Source organism: Sycon ciliatum, chromosome 10 (assembly GCF_964019385.1).
Source record: "Sycon ciliatum chromosome 10, ocSycCili1.1, whole genome shotgun sequence".
Classification (NCBI taxonomy): Eukaryota; Metazoa; Porifera; class Calcarea; order Leucosolenida; family Sycettidae; genus Sycon; species Sycon ciliatum.
The window spans coordinates 26,887,418-26,905,329 of record NC_088652.1 but is presented as its reverse complement, the minus strand read 5'-3'; the positions used below and the strand labels follow the sequence as shown (position 1 = coordinate 26,905,329).

Genomic DNA, 17,912 nt, shown 5'->3' with positions numbered 1-17,912 from the left:
CTAAGCACTCTACCACTAGTGGTCATCCGATCAGTGACCGTTCAATATTTCCGCAGATGTAGAAACTCACGCCTCCTGTGAATCCACACAAGCTCGTGGGATGCAAGGAGCGTACAAGACGTTTTCTGTTTTAATGGTGCTGTTTGTACATAGCGCGGAACTCACGATATTCATTTCGCTTATATCTTTCTTAACACTTAGATCCACCGACATGGTCAACAGTTATACCGTGACGAGTTAGCAAGAGCACCACATCTATGTTTAGAACAGGGCGTACTTTAATCGATTGTGTAACATATGCCTGGTACTACATAGACCATATCACAGGATACCATGTAAACCATGAATCTATTCATAGCAGACACTTTGTGTTCTTCGATTCTAACAACAAAGTGTCTCAGATTGCATCACCTCTTGTCACGTGTTGCAGACTCCACACGAAGCTTGGCTGATCCCATGTCAAGCGTTTAGGTGAAGAAAAATATGGAAATAGAGATAGTGTGTGTGTGTGTTTGTGTGTGTGGAGGGGGGGGGGATGGGTGTTTGTTTGTGTGAGTATGCATGTGTGTGTTTCCGGGCGTGAGCGCATGATGTGAAAATATCATGATGTGTCACTTAAATGTAAGGATGGACTCGGATGAAGAAGCAAGGATTAATTTATAGAAAAGAAAAAAGACCAAGGAAGTACTAGTAACGCTATAACGTCGGTAAACGTCGGTAAACGTCGGTCAACGTCGGTAAACGTCGGTCAACTTCTGTCAACGTCGGTAAATGTCTTGCAAATTTATCGCATGAGCTGATTGTTAAGACATTGGTCGTGTTAGTGATAATTATAGAGCAGCTCGTTAATGTATTGGCCTAGAAATAGACATCAACGTGACAAATTATCTCAAAGTGTTCATGTACATATTCGGGACACACAGTTGCTACTGATTACAATACTAACCTCCTAGTATGAGTTGTTTCTGCTCTATGGATAATTGGTATTGAATTCGGATACTTTGCCCTACATGGCAAGAGAATTGAGTTTGGAAGAATTGTTGAAGTAAGTGGATCATGGATGATTGTGACTGGACTTCGGAGGGGAGTGCCGACTCTGATGCACTCTCACCACTTCCACCATTGGTTATATGGACCAGCAGAAGGTCAACTGGGTATCCCCCACAGCGAAATATACCATTTTACGGTACGATTTACACGGCTCATCACCACGCAAACCCCAATAGCGGTAACCCAGAGACGACCTCAGAAGGCTCCTTTGCGAATTATGCACTTCAGCATTCCTTATTCACCTCTTGGAACACACCAACATCTACCTCCAGAGTGCTCCAAGATCATCCTTGGCTGGACACTGCAGCAGACAACTTCAGGCCACCTCGACCAGAGTTCCAGAGAAACAAGGATACACGCGCTAATGATCCTTCAACAGCAACTGACGATAACCCATGCTCTAATCCCATGACATCAGCAATGGACAATGGCCAAAGATCGCAAAGCAACCGTAACCAAACTGCTAACCATCCCGTTTCTGTTTCAGATCACTACACAGACCATGCACACGTTGGGTATGAGTCGGAAGATGGCGAATACTCAGGCAAATCTGCCGACCTGGAGGTTCACAATATCGAACATGTTCCAGTGGATCTTAGGATGTCTAGCTTATCGCACAAAAATCAGCATGTCTCCGAGTCTAGTTCTGAGGCAGATTTTCAACTTCAAGCTGACTTCCCTCAACCTGAAACTTCGCTTTACAAGGAAACTGGGCCATTGCTTGAACGCCAGCATGATATGCTTGATGGCAGACATTCACGTCCCGTAGAAAAGCCGTATGAATGTAAGTTTTGCGATAAATCATTTTCTACTCAGTCCAGTCTAACATCTCATGAACGTACGCACCGAGAAGAGAAACCTTTCAAGTGTAAAGTGTGCGATAAAGTCTTCGATTGGCGATCTCTTCTTCTCCGCCATGTTCGAGTTCACTCAGGAGACAAACCCTTCACGTGCAAGTTCTGCGCTAAATCATTCAGTGATAAATCCAATCACACTACTCATGAACGGTACCATACCGGAGCGATGCGGTTTAATTGTGATCACTGTGATCAAGGTTTTCACTCCCGTTCCAATCTTAAGATTCATTTACGCATCCACACTGGGGAGAGACCATACAAGTGTAAAGAATGTAAAAAGGCATTCAGACAACCTTCACATCTCACAGATCATCAACGCGTCCATACAGGAGAGAAACCTTTCAAATGTAACGTTTGTGAGGAGGCGTTCAGAAGTGTATCAAATCTCGCAGGTCATCAACGCATCCATACTGGAGAGAAACCGTTCAAGTGTAAAATATGTGAAAAGTCTTTCTCTCGGAAATCTAATCTAAAAGTACATGAAGGAATCCACCTCTGAGAGAAACAATAAAAGTCTGTCAATGATTAAAAAAACACTTGGAAGACTATCAAAATGTTAACATTAACAAATAAGGCTTCTTTTCCAAATTATGGAAAATGTTCATTATACATGTACTTGTAGGCCCTTTTTGAAATGTAAGTAGCCAAATCTGAACGCCACGCAAAGGCCACTGCTTACATGCTGACTTCCATATTTGTAGCATTACAATGATTTTCATTATCATTGTTTTAGAGTTGATATATTGTACAGTTTCTAGCCATGTTACTCAATGCACTTCGTACACGTATTTCCATATCTACCATTCACAAAAAAACAGTTGAGCTGATCATGTGGCTCGTGGTTTATAAAATCTGTACTTTTTCGCGCATCTTTCCTCTTCTGCACGCATGCTGGGTATGGATCCTTTCCCTAGAAGAGACGCAGTGCTGTTTTGAAGTAGGCACATGATGCTAAATATGTGAGATACTTTATTCCTGTATGTAGATGTCTACCTCTGGTCTCATTTGTATAGACCCATTCAAGTCCCCGTCAAAACATTTAAAATCTTCTAATAAAAAGATTGTCTCAATGTTCATGTGCTGGAGGGAAATGTGGAAAGGGGGAAATGACTGTGATCACCAAGACTCCAATCTGATACAATCGATTATGCCCAGCCATACTTTACCCATAATCACTCTACCACTACTAGTCATCCAAGCAGCGTCTGCTCAACATTTTCCTCAGACTTACATGTAGCAACTCTCGCTTCCTATGAATGCACAAAATCTAGTGGGGTTCAAGGAACGTACATGACGTTTAGCATTTAAATGTGGTGTTTGTACATCGTGCGAAACTCAGGATATTCATGATACAAGTGCACGACGATGAAGGTTGACACTTCGTTCAGTGGCTTCTCAACTTTGGTTACGTAGTCTTGTTACCTTTTTGCGTTTCCTCTTGTGGTTGTATTGCATTTGTATCATGATTTTATGTGGCATTTCTAACACCTCAGGATATGCATTCCGCTTATATCAGATTCTTTCTTAAAATTTAGCTCCACCGAAATTGTCGACAGTTATAACGTGTGGAGGTAGCAAGAGGACCATACCAATGCTTAGAACTGGGCATAGTGTAATAGATCATGTCGCGTATACCCGGCACTACCTATATTATAATTATCACAAAAGCCGATATACACCATGCATCTATTCATAGCAGACACCTTTTTGTAATATTCTAACAGCAAAGTGTCTTTGATTGCATCGCCTCTTGTCAGGTGTTACAGAGTCAGCATGAAGCTTGATTGATCCCATGTCTCGCGCTAAGGTGAAGAGAAAATTAATATGGAAATAGAGAGAGTGTTTAAGTGTGTTTGTGTGGGGGGGTTGTGTGTGTGAGTATGTATGTGTGTGTTTCCGGGCGTGAGCTCATGATGTGAAACTATCATAATGTGTCAGTCAAATGTAAGGGCCTAGAAAGTTAATAGACATGAACTTAAAAACGTGACACATTATCAGAGTGTTCATGTACTTATTCGGTAAACACAGTTGCTACTGATTATAATACTTACATGTACCTCTTAACATGAATTGTTTCTGCTCTTTGGATTATTGATATTGAATTCGGATACTTTGCCCTTCATGGCAAGATAACTGCGTTTGGAAGTTTAGTTGAAGTACGTGAATCATGGATGATTGCGATTGGACTTCCGAGGGGAGTGTCGACTCTGACCCACGCTCACCACTGCAACCATTAGTGATATGGACCAGTAGAAGATCAACTGTGTGTCCTCCTAACATACCATATTATGGTACGACTTATACAGCTCATCACCACGCATACGGCAATAGCGGTAATACACAGACGACCTCAGAAGGCTCTTTTGCGAATTATGCACTTCAGCATTCCTCATTCCCCTTCTCGAACACACCAACATCTACCTCCAGTGTGCTTCAAGATAATCCTTGGCTGGACTATGCAGCAGATAACTTCAGACACCCTCGTCCAGAGTTCCAGAGGAACAAAGACACACGCGCCAATGAGCCTTCAACAGCAGCTGACGAAAACCCAAGCCTGAATCTCATGACATCAGCAATGGACATTGACCAAAGATCGCACAACAACAGTCGCCAAACTGTTAACTACCTCGTCTCCGTTTCAGATCACTACACAAGCCACGGGCACGTTGGGTATGACTCCGAGGATTGCGATTACTCAAGCAAATATACCGATGTGGACGATTACAATATCGGACATATTCCAATGGATCTTAGGGTATCTAATTTATCTGAGGATCCCAAGCGTCACAATTATCGAACGCACAACATTCAGTATACTTCCGGTTCGAGTTCTGAGGAAGATATTCAACTTCAAGCTGACCACCTTCAACCCGAAACTTCTCTTTGCAAGGAAACCGGGCCTTCGCTTGATCGCCAGCATGATGTGCTTGATCGCGCACTTTCACATCCAGTAGAAAAGCCGTATAAATGTAAGTTTTGCGATAAAACATTTCCAACTCACTACTGTCTAACATCTCATGAACATGTGCACCGAGAAGAAAAACGTTTCAAGTGTAAAGAGTGCGATAAAGTCTTTGATAGGCGACACAATCTTGTCCGTCATGGTCGAGTTCACTCAGAATACAAACCCTTCACGTGCAAGTTCTGCGCTAAATCATTCAGTGATAAATCCAATCATACTGCTCATGAACGGTACCATACCGGGGAGAAGCGGTTTGCCTGTGATCACTGTGATCGAGGATTTCACTCCCGTTCCAATCTTAAAATTCATGTACGCATCCATACTGGGGAGAGACCATACAAGTGTAAAGAATGTGGCAAAGAATTCACACAACGATCACATCTCACAGTTCATCAACGCATCCATGCCGGAGAGAAACCTTTCAAGTGTACCGTTTGTGACAAAGCGTTTGGGACTCCATCAAATCTTTCAAAACATAAACGCATCCATACTGCATGAAAACCCTTCAAATGTAACGTTTGTGGCGAATCATTCAGGAATACTTCACATCTTGCAAGTCATCAACGCATCCATTCTGGCACGACGCCATTTTCGTGTAAAGTATGTGGAAAGCCTTTCTCTCGGAAATCCAATCTAACGGTACACGAAGGAATCCATCCCTGAGAGAAACTTATCAGCGACTGTGACAAGTATTTCAATCGTACAAAACAACACCTGGAAGACCATGCAAACTACTAACACCGTTGAACAAAAGGTTTCTTTCCCAGATTAAGAAAAATGTTCATTATAAGTGCGTTTTGAAATGCAAGTAGCCCAATCTGAACTCCATGCAAAAATCAATTCTTACATGCTGACTTCCATATATGAAACATCACAAACATTATCATTATCATTGTTTTAGAGTTGATATATTGTTCGGTTTCTAGCCATATTACTCAATGCACTTCGTACACGTGTTTCCATATCTACCATTCACAAAAAAAAACAGTTGAGCTGATCATGTGGCTCGTGTTTTATAAAATCTGTATTTTTTCGCGCATCTTTACTCTTCTGCACGCATGCCGAGGTATAGATCTTTTCCTCAGAAGAGACGCTGTGCTGTTTTGAAGTTGGCACATGATGCTAAATATGTGAGATAGTTTATTCCTGTATGAAGATGTCTACCTCTGGTCTCATTTGTATAGACCCGTTCAAGTCCCCGTCAAAACGTTAAAAATCTTCTAATAAAAAGATTACCTAAATGTTCCGATGATTTGCTGGAGGGAAATGTGGAAAGGGGGAAATGACTGTGACCACGAGGACTCCAACCTGATACAATCGATTATGCCCAGCCATACTCTACCACTAATCACTCTACCACTACTAGTCGTCCAAGCACCGACTGCTCAACATTTTCCTCAGACTTACATGTAGCAACTCTCGCTTCCTATGAATGCACAAAATCTAGTGGCGTTCAAGACGTTTAGGATTTAAATGTGGTGTTTTTACATCGTGAGAAACTCAGGATATTCATGATACAAGTGCACGACCACGAAGGTTGACACTTCGTTCAGTGGCTTGTCAACTTTGGTTACGTAATCTTGTTGCCCTAGTGTTTTATTGCACTCCTATCATGATTTTATGTGGCATTTCTAACACCTCATTCCGGATATATCAGATTCTTTCTTAAAAATTAGCTCTACAGAAATTGTCAACAGTAATAACGTGTGGAGTTAGCAAGTGGACCATACCAATGCTTAGAACTGGGCAGAGTGTAATAGATCATGTACCGTATACCCGGCACTACCTCAAATGTCAAAAAGAATGGTTCCACCAATTATTATACATACGTTGTAACGCTGCGTTTCATGCACGTAGCTAAATGCTAAGGCAATCATCAGACAACTAATGCTATTGTCGCGGGATAGCTTGTTCTTAGTGTGGGGGATACGCATGGGCATGTGTGAGTTATCAATGCAGGGCATGCATGGGACGAGCGAGTGATAAGAAATATATCACTGGATGGGCATGCGAAGTAGGCGCGAACTATGCATTGAGCGTGCAGAGGCGGAGAAACCACCAGGCAGGGCAAGGGTAAGCCATGGGGGCACTGGGAAGGGGTGTGATGTGTGGCGGAGGAAGCCCACTGTGGTGTCCACATTCAACAGCCGCGGGTATTCAGAGGATTTGGCGGTGATAATGGTAGCACGCGGTGGCTATGTCACGGCAGAGTAGGTGGAGAGGTAGAACTTGTTTTGGTGTCTGCACTTTGATACCAACTCTGATCTCTTTTTGAGCAGAGTGTGAGGCATCTTGAAGGTGATGATGAGCAACGTTTCTGCTAAACACAAGCAGCACCTTTTGGATATGTTGCTGTAGGACTTGGCCCGATCTATGACTGCCCGTTTGATTCTGTATTCCTCACCTTGGTCAACTAGCGCCCATGTGTGCTTGGATAGCTCGGTCTTGGTACGGTACTTTTCATGCCGCATGCTGGTTAGGTGGTTGCCATAGCTCACCTTGAAGGGCGCCTCGCACAGGCCGATGTATTGCCTTTCCTCGCCGGTACTTGGGGTTGTGACGGAAGCCTGGTACTCCGCTTCCCCCTCCAAGCATCCGCCGCCCAAAGGGCATGATGGCTTGGCTCGGCAGTTGCACCCTGCCGCAGATCTCTCTTAACCAGGCGTTAGTACCTTTTGGTTATGTCCCTTCATCAGGTAGGACATGTTGGGCATGCAGGAGTAGCTCAACTTCAATGTCTTTCTGTCTAAGATCTTGTGTAGTGGCGACGCGGCAGGGAAATCCGCTGGCACATGCTGCGCTATCATAGCACAGCCCTGTATGCTTGTGCCGCGTTGGTGAATGCCTCCTCGTCGCACGAGATGTCGGACACCCGGCTATTGATCATTTCAGGTAGATTCCGGAGTATATTGGGCGGGTGATTCGACTTGGTGTGTATGTAGCTGGGTGCGTCATTCGGTTTGCGATATGGGTAGTAGCGGCCGCTGGCTAGATCAAAGGTGACGTCGAGGAAGTCCACTGTCCTCTGGTTGGTACTGATGGTTACTCTTAGGCCAACGTCTTTGAGTAGCTTCGTGATTGCCTTGCGGATGGAATCTCCCTCGTGTCCTGTAGTAGTCCTGAGCACGGCCAGTCCCGGCGCTACCTCTTTTATCATTTATCACAAGAGCCGATATAAACCATGCATCTACTCTTAGCAGACACTTTGTTGTAATATTCTAACAGCAAAGTGTCTTTGATTGCATAACCCCTTGTCAGGTGCTGCAGAGTCAGGATGAAGCTTGAGTGATCCCATGTCTCGCGCTAAGGTGAAGAGAAATATGGAAATAGAGAGACTGTTTTAAAAGTGTGTTTGTGGAAGGGGGGGGGGGGGTGTGAGTATGTATGTGTTTGTTTCCGCGCGAGAGCTCTTGATGGCGAACGATCAAAATGTGTCAGTTAAATGTAAGGAATAAAGAGAACAAATTCAGCAGTCATCGCCACACTACAACGAATCATTGAATGTATATTTAATCATTGTTCAGCATGGTTACTCTTCAGTCACGACTTTCCACTGATGAATGTGACAAGAAAATTAATTCTGGCAAACTTTCATGACTTCGTTGTAGCTTGGCGATGACTGCAGAATTTGTTCTCTTTATTGCTATTATTAAATGTAAGGGCCTAGAAATAGACATCAACCTAAAATTGTGAAAAATTAGCCGAGTGTTCATGTACTTATTCGGTAAACACAGCTGCTACTGATTTCAATACTTACCTTCTAACACGAATTGTTCCTGCTCTTTGGATTATTGGTATTGAAATCGGATACTTTGCCCTGTATGGCAGGAGAACTGGGCTTGGAAGAATTACTCATTGAATCATGGATGATTGTTGCAGGACTTCGGAGGGGAGTGTCGACTCTGATGCACTCTCACCACTGCCACCATTAGTGATATGGCCCAGCAGAAGTTCAACTGCGTGTCCTCCACCGCCAAATATACCATATTATGGTACATGTTATGGAGCTCATCACCACGCCAACGCTGATAGCGGTAATCCAAAGACGACCTCAGAAGGCTCTTTTGCGAATTATGGACTTCAGCATTCCTCAATCACCTCTTGGAACACACCAATATCTACCTCCTGTGTTCTTCAAGATCATCCTAGGCTGGACATTGCAGCAGACAACTTCAGGCACCCGAGACCAGAGTTCCAGAGGAACAAAGATACACGCGCTAATGATCCTTCAACAGCAACTGACGATAACCCATGCTCTAATCCCATGACATCAGCAATGGACAATGGCCAAAAATCGCAAGACAACAGTAACCGAACTGCTAACCATCCCGTTACTGTTTCAGATCACTACACAGGCCGCGCCCACGTTGGGTATGAGTCGGAAGATGGCGATCACTCAGGCAAATCTGCCGACCTGGACGTTCACTATATCGAACATGTTCCAGTGGATCTTATGATGTCTAGCTTATCGCACAACAAAGAGAAAATCTCAGAGTCTAGGTCTGAGGAAGATATTCAACTTCAAGCTGACTTTCCTCAGCCCGAAACTTCGCTTTGCAAGGAAACTGGGCCATCGCTTGATCGCCAGAATGATATGCTTGATCGCAGTCATTCACCTCCCGTAGAAAAGCCGCATAAATGTAAGTTTTGCGAAAAATCATTTTCTTCTCGATCCAGTCTAACAAGTCTTTTTTTTTTACAATGATCACAGCTCACAGGCAAATGCGAGAAATTGCATAGTGGGAGCATAGTGATGGTGAGGCCTTTTGCCCTCAGCCGACCTGAGGTCTCGACGTCAAGGGGACATAAAACGCACCAAAAAAAAGAAGAAAAATGAAAGGAGTGACAGGTACAGGATACGAAATGTTAGGAGGAGAGACAGTACATTAGAAGGAGGGGAATGATAAGACAGACAGTGCTAGGAGGAGAAGGAGAGAAAAGAAGAACAGACGGTATTGGGAATAGTATTTGGAGCGGAATTTGGAAGTCATGGGGTGAGGCAGATATGATGCTGATGATCAGAGATGGTCATGTGCCCACGACCAGTCGTTGGTCTTCAAATAGCGGTTGGCTGCAACTTTGAAGTGTTGCAAGTTCTTGGTGCAGAAAGGACCAGAGAAGACTCCGGCGGGCAGCTGGTTCCAGCCGGGGACAACTGCGTGAGGGTAGGCTCGACACAGGTTGTTTCGGGAACGGACTGGAAGTTCATTGGCCAGTTGGTGTGCGTGAGTATTACATCTCTGGAATGTACTACGGGTGGAGTGGACTGTTCGGTGTTGGGGCTGCTGGGGTGGCAGCATCCTCTGTAGAAGGGGATGCGCATCCGGACAATGCATCTTGTACAGGAGGCAAAGTGCTGCAACCATCCGACGAAAAGCAAGACTCGGCAGCCAACACATTGGGGCGATGGCACGGATGGCCCGGGCTTGCACACGGTCGAGTCTTGCGAGATGGGATGGGGCCGCTCCCATCCAGACAATAGGGCAGTACTCCATCACTGGGCGCACAAAAGCATTGTAGGCTTGGGTGCGACTGGGCACGTCATGAACGTACGCACCGAGAAGGGAAACCTTTCAAGTGTAAAGTGTGCGATAAAATCTTCGATTGGCGATCTCATCTTGTCCGTCATGTTCGAGTTCACTCAGGAGACAAACCCTTCACGTGCAAGTTCTGCGCTAAATCATTCAGTGATAAATCCTATCATACTGCTCATGAACGGTACCATACCGGGGAGAAACGGTTTAGCTGTGATCACTGAGATAAAGGTTTTTACACCAGTTCCCAACTTAGAATTCATGTACGCATCCACACTGGACACAGACCATACAAGTGTAAAAAATGTGGCAAAGAATTCACAAAACGATCAAATCTCACAGGTCATCAACGCGTCCATACAGGAGAGAAACCTTTCAAGTGTAACGATTGTCACGAACGGTTCAGAACTAAATCAAATCTTGCACGTCATCAACGTATCCATACTGGAGAGAAACCGTTCAAGTGTAAAATATGTGGTAAAGTTTTCACTAGGAAATACAATCTAACAGTGCATGAAAGAATCCGACTCTGAGAGGAACAATAAAAGCCGGTCAATGGTAAAAGAAAACCCACTTGGAAGACTATCAACATGTTAAATTAACGTTAACCAAAAGGCTTCTTTTCCAGGTTATGGAAAATGTTCATTATACATGTAGGCCCTTTTGGAAATGCAAGTAGGCAAATCTGAACGCCACGCAAAGGCCACTGCTTACATGCTGACTTCCATATTTGTACATCACAAACATTATCATTATCATTGGTTTAGAGTTGATATATTGTACAGTTTCTAGCCATATTACTCAATGCACTTCGTACACGTATTTCCATATCCACCATTCACAGAAAAACTCAGTTGCGCTTAACATATGGCTCATGTTTTATTATAAAATCTGTACTTTTCCGCCTATCTTTACTCTTCTGCACGCATGCTGGGTATGGATCCTTCCCCTAGAAGAGACGCTGTGCTGTTTTGATGTAGGCACATGATGCTCAATATTTGAGATTGTTTATTCCTATAATATTATGTAGATGTCTACCTCTGGTCTCATTTGTATAGACCCGTTCAAGTCCCCGTCAAAATGTTTAAAATCTTCTAATAAAAAGATTATCTCAATGTTCATTTGCTGGAGGGAAATGTGGAAAGGGGGAAATGATTGTGACCACCAGGACTCCAACCTGATACAATCGATTATGCCCAGCTATACTCTACCACTAATCACTCTACCACTACTAGTCATCCAAGCAGCGACTGATCAACATTTTCCTCAGACTTAGAAACTCTCGCTTCCTGTGAAACCACAAAACCACAACAAAACCACAAAATCTAGTGGGATGCAAGGAACGTACATGACGTTTAGGATTTAAATGTGTTGTTTTTACATCTTGCAAAACTCAGGTTTTTCATGATATAAATGCACGACGCCGAAGATTAACACTTCGTTCAGTGGTTTCTCAACTTTGATTATATAATCTTGTTACCTTTCTGCGATTCCTCTTGTTGGTTTAGTGCATTTGAATCATGATATTATGTGGCATTTCTAACACCTCAGGATTTACATTCCGCTTATATCAGATTCTTTCTACGAAATAATCTAGCTCCACCGAAAGTGTCAACAGTTATAACGTGTCGAGGTGGCAAGAAGACCATATCAATGCTTAGAACTGGGCACAGTGTACTAGATCATACATAACATATAATCGGCACTGCCTATATGATCATAATACTCATAAAAAGGACACACTTAAGGCTCATTACAAACATCTTGAAAGTTTTTGTCTTCACACGTATACTTTCAAGCCTTCTCGTCAGGTGAAATTAAGGCAAGGGAAAGGAACAGGAACAGTGGATTAAAAACAGTAAGAAGGTGATAAAACAGCGAAAAAAAAAGATAGCTAAAGTAAACAGCGAAAGTTGCAATAATGACACAAAGATGCAAGTGCGAGAAAACTCAATACGCGTGACATGCAGTGCGACAACAAGAGACAACCACTGGACATACATGTAAATAACGAGGTTTTGACGACCTACCTAACCGCCTAAGTATTTCACCTGACGAGAAGGCTTGAAAGTATACTTGTGAAGACAAAAAATTTCAAGATGTTTGCAATGAGCCTGAAGTGTGTCCTTTTTATGAGTATTAACGCATTTTTGTCTCAGAGGAAACTGCTTATCTATATTAAGACTTATCACAGGAGACGATAATAAACCATGCATCTATTCATAGCAGACACTTTGTTGTCATCTTCGAACAGCAAAGTGTCTTTGATTGCATCACCTTTTGTCAGGTGTTGCAGAGTCAGCATGAAGCTTGGGTGATCTCATGTCTCGCGCTAAGGTGAAAATAATTATGGAAATAGATAGATTGTGCATGTGTGTTTGCGTTTGTGTTGGGGTTTGAGTGTGTATGTGTGTGTGTAAACTAATAATAATACTAATAATAATATAGCTTCAAAGACAACTAATTGCACAGTAAGCATTTCATTATGTCGATATGTATGTGTAAAATGTTGTACGATTATCGCAAGGCACACAACGAAAGGGAAAGCGAGATTTTGTTCAGAACTGTTTTCTTGTTACAATCATCAGTGAACCTACGTAACAATGGAATGGTGACTACTTGAAACTAATCTTATATGGACAGAAAAAAGTGAAAGAAGTGGAAAAAGAGCGAAACAAAAAGGTGATAATCGTACAACGTTTTACACATCCATGTCGGCATATATGAAATGTTTACGGTGCAATTAGTTGTCTTTGTAGCTAAATTAAAACCCCTGTCTCCGAAACGCTTGTTCTCTAATAATACTACAAAAAAATGTATTGGCTACGAATGCACCTGCGAATTAGGACATGTGTCAAAAAGTATTGAACGTTTTCGTTCCCTTCTTCTCAAAATACTACAGGGAATGATGAAAATATGCTAAGAGACTACAGCTATAACTAAAGGAATTTCCGAGATACATCATTCCAATAATTTGTAGAAGTGACAAGGGAAAAAATAGATGTGAATAGTCAAGAAAACAGCATGCATGATCCAATCAGTGACAAAAAACATATTGACAAGAAAAGAGAGAAAATATCAAGAGATTATGGGATCTATTTCGCATCTTCACGACGAACAGTGCCAAACAACTGCAAAGACAACACATTCTCCTTCTGAACACAAAGCTCAGGTCCTAACTAACATATGTACAAAGCTTCCAACATGGCAAGAACATATTCCCTCTTTTTATTACCACTACATTTTGGTCGTTGGCCTTGAAATGAAAATGTAATTTCTGATCAGTAGTTGTAACCCTCATGCTGAACAGAAATTATGCCAACCCAAATGGGTTGGCATAATTTCTCCCCGGTCAGATTGTTCCGATCGGAAAGGGTGGTGGAAGGTGTTTACATCTAGATACGTTCCAGCAGCATGCATGCCAGATATCTTTTACTAGTGGTGTTTGTGCATAGTGGACAAATCAATATATTCATTGGGTTGAAATCATCTGAGGAAAATCGGTTGCTCCCCACAACAGAGCTCGCGCTTTCCGCCGACTGACTTGATACCTGGCTAAAGAGTGGTGATATTTTGCAGGCTAGCTTGATTCGAAGTTTCGGTTGACTTCTTGTGTACTCTTGGTGGCAATCATGAGTTGATAAAATCAAGTCAGTAGGCGAATAGAGCAAGCCCCGGTGTGAGGAACAAAAACTTTCCATATGAAGTAATCGCCGAAGTTGCTAACAGTAATTGCCTGTTGGTATCTTCGTTACTTCTGTCTTCACCACAACTCGCTTCACCAACTATAGCAAGGCCAATAACACGGGAAATACATTAGCTGTAGTTTTAATTTTCATGTTTTTAGTGCGCACGCAACACACTCTTTTGTCTTTTCATTGCGTGAACAACTGTAACATGATAAAAGAACAATGATATTCAATGCATATCAGTGCCGAAAGCGGAGGTTAATGTTGAAGATCATGACATTGTCACATCTTGTAAACCCTTCCTATAATATCTCCCTCTACGCTAAAGAACCTCCATAAAACTGTGTCTCAATTCATATATATTTTTAGCAACAAAGACTCTCTGTTGCACTTTCTCAAGTCTGGTGCGTGCCATGCATGTTTAACATTTTTCGATTCCAAATGAGGTGTGAAGGTAAAGACGAAATTTGAGAGATAGTTCATGGTGGGGAATTTTGTATGTGTGTGTAAGTGTGTGTATATCTGCGCGCGTTACATGACAAGAATTACTTCGAAGTATACACATTGTGTCAGGTAAAGGGACAGTGCTAGAAATAGATGTGAACTGTATTAACGTGAGGACTTGGCACACTGTACATCTACTTACTAAGGGGGAACACCAGCTGCTACTAATTACAAAACTATTGGCTACCACCAGGAAGAGTTGTCTTCCTATTTCAATTGTTGATATTGAATTCGAATAACCAGCTGCTACTCATTACAAAACTTTTGGCTACGACCAGGAAGAGTTGTCTTTCTATTTGAATTGTTGATATTGAATTCGAATACCTTGCCGAATTTGGAAGGAGAATTAATTTGAAAAGGTGGTGAAAATTGGTCAAGGAAGTGAATCATGGACGATAGTGACTGCACTTCGGAGGGGTGTGTCGACTATGATGCACAATCACCATCGCCACCATTAGTGATATGGACAAGCAGAAGGGCAGTTCCACCGCCAGCTACATTACCTTACAATGCACCTTACACAGCTCTATACCCCGCAAACCACGATAGCGGTGAACAAATAGCGACCGCACAGGTCTCCTATAGTTCTATTCAGGGTTTCTCATTCAGTTCTTGGAACACACAAACGTCTTCCTTCGGTGTACTTCAAGATTATCGGCTGAAGAGCGTTGCTGACAACGTCATGGACCCCCGACCCGACATCCAGAGGGCGAAAGATACAAAGCCCAGTGAAGCTCCAACCACAGCTGTCTTAAACCCATGTTTGGATCCCATGACATTGGCAATGGACGACGATCACTGTACGCGAGACAACAGTAAAGCAACTGTAAACTATTCCGTTCCCGTTTCAGATCACTACACAGGCAGTGGGAACGTAACGTTAAACTCGGAGTATAGCAATTTCTCAAGCAATGCTGGCAATGTTAACGTTAACGGAGGCCGCAGAGTACATATTGCCGGATATGTGCCAGTGTCTTCCCAAGTGGCTAGCTTACCTGAGGATCCCAAGAATCACAATCGTGAAAGGATCAACAATCATCACACCTCAGAGCCGTTTTCTGAGGCAGTTTGTCAACTTCAAACTAACCATCGTCAACCGGAAAAGTCACTCTGCGAGGAAACCGGGAAGTCACCTGATCGCCGGCATGATCCGCTAGATCGTGGACATTCACATCCTGGAGAAAAAACGTATAAACGTAAGCATTGCGATAAATTCTTATCTACTCAGTCTTGCGTAACATCTCATGAATGTCCACATCCTGAAGAGAAATCGCTCGATTGTAACTTGTGTGATAAAACGTTCAATAAGCTACCTCATCTTACACGTCATGGACGAGTTCACTCTGTTGAGAAACCATTTCCGTGCAAATACTGCGCCAAGCCGTTCGGTGACAAATCCGCTCTAAATGTTCATGAACGTATCCATACCGGAGAGAAGCCGTTCAGGTGTGGTTACTGTGATCAAATGTTTCGCCGTAATACCCATCTTAGAGTTCATGAACGTACCCATACTGGAGAGAGACCATACAAGTGTAAATCGTGCGAGAAGTCATTCACGACGAAATCAGATCTCACCGTGCATCAACGCATCCATACTGGAGAGAGACCATACGAGTGTAAATCGTGCGACAAGTCATTCACGACGAAAGCAAAGCTCACCGTGCATCAACGCATCCATACTGGAGAGAGACCACAGAAGTGTAACTTGTGTGACAAGTCATTCACGACGAAATCAAATCTCACAGTGCATCAACGCATCCATACTGGTGAGAAACCATACAAGTGTACAGCATGTGGCAAAGACTTCCGAACAATATCAACTCTCGCAAATCATCAACGAATCCACACTCCTGAGAGAACCTGATCAAGTGTCAGCTATGGTGACAAGTCTTTCAATTTGAAAAACAACATGGAAGACCATGCAAATACAAACACCGTAAAACAGAAAGATTTTTTTCAAGATTTTTGAAAGTGCTACTCATAGGCCAGTTTCGAACCGCAAGTAGAATAAAATCAATGTCGCTTAAAGCCCGATCCGTTATGCATGGAAAGGTCTCTACTTACATGCTAACTTCAACATAATACGTAAGGTCCAAACCATTATCATTGCCATTTTACTCCGAGTGATATCCACTATTTCATTTCTTGCTTTCCATTGCACTTCTTACAGAAAAGGAACGTGTTTCCATATTTACCATGACACTCAATTGCGCTAACCGTTTTTTTTTGATACATCAGTCAAGCTATATAACCGAAACCTATTGCTGGAGCACGCATGCCTGGTACGGATCTTTTCGCTGGAAGAGGTACTCTACTGTTTGCATGTTCGGATATGATGCTAAAATCTTATTCATGTATGTACTCTTGGTCCCATGTGTCATCCTGTATAGTAACGATCTACTTCTTTTCAAAAATATTCGAATACTATCTCACTGTCCATTTGTTTGCTGAAAATGTGTAAACGAGAAATTTGACTGTCACCACCAGAACTCAAACTAGGGACCCATTCGTATGGCCAGCGATGCTCCCTCTTGATAGCTGAGAACGTAAAACATATCTTACTCCACTGCATCAGACCAGTGTGAGGTTGATAGGTTGACTACTAGAGTCACAGTTAGGATGCACCGCCAGTGCTGGATGTGCCAAATGCCAAATACAATAGAGAAGATGGTATTTGTGATGCTTATCATAGCGGGACAAAGCCAGCATGCTATGTTTCTTTGATCTAAGCAAGGCCTTCGACACAGCATGGACACGCGGCTCCTATACAAGCTGTCGCGCCATGGAATCCATTGTGCTTGCTTCACGTGGCTCAGTACTTACCTGATGGGCAGACAGCAAAGGGTGCGTGTCGGCTCTGCCCTGTCTGCCAAAGGGCATGTACGGTCTGGAGTTCCTCAGGGATCAATCCTGGGGCCTCTCCTCTTTCTTATGTATGTAAACGGTCTGGCAGAAATGGATCACACATCACTATATTATGCTGATGAGTCAGCAATACTTGTGACAGCACCCACTCTCCCCGAGGCTAGTGCCAAGTTACAGTCCAACATAGATGGCGTTATTCATTGGATGGAAAAATGGAAATTGCAGCCCAACTCTTCGAAAACTGCTGTAATGTGTATCCCCCCCCCAGTTGTTCCTGTGACCTATCTTCATTAGTAACCAGTCCCTTCACCTTTCCAGGCACCACAACCCCGCTCTGCATAGTTGAAAAACACAAGCATCTTGGCGTCATTATTGACCAACACTTAACCTGGAAATCCCAGATCGAAAATTTAGACAGCCGTGTTAGCTCAGTAATGGGATTTCTCTCATC

At 43.0% G+C, this 17,912-nt stretch overlaps 2 protein-coding genes across 2 annotated transcripts; both read left to right on the top strand.

Moving 5' to 3' along the window:
* Nucleotides 1-960: 960 nt before the first annotated feature.
* LOC135826140 (zinc finger protein OZF-like) lies at nucleotides 961-2,469 on the top strand. The gene has a single exon (XM_065338783.1). The coding sequence runs from the start codon at nucleotides 1,057-1,059 to the stop codon at nucleotides 2,404-2,406; it is 1,350 nt and encodes a 449-aa protein (XP_065194855.1). The 5' UTR covers nucleotides 961-1,056; the 3' UTR covers nucleotides 2,407-2,469.
* Nucleotides 2,470-14,984: 12,515 nt separating this feature from the next.
* Nucleotides 14,985-16,523, top strand: LOC135826783 (zinc finger protein 25-like). The gene has a single exon (XM_065339389.1). The coding sequence runs from the start codon at nucleotides 14,985-14,987 to the stop codon at nucleotides 16,458-16,460; it is 1,476 nt and encodes a 491-aa protein (XP_065195461.1). The 3' UTR covers nucleotides 16,461-16,523.
* Nucleotides 16,524-17,912: the final 1,389 nt, after the last annotated feature.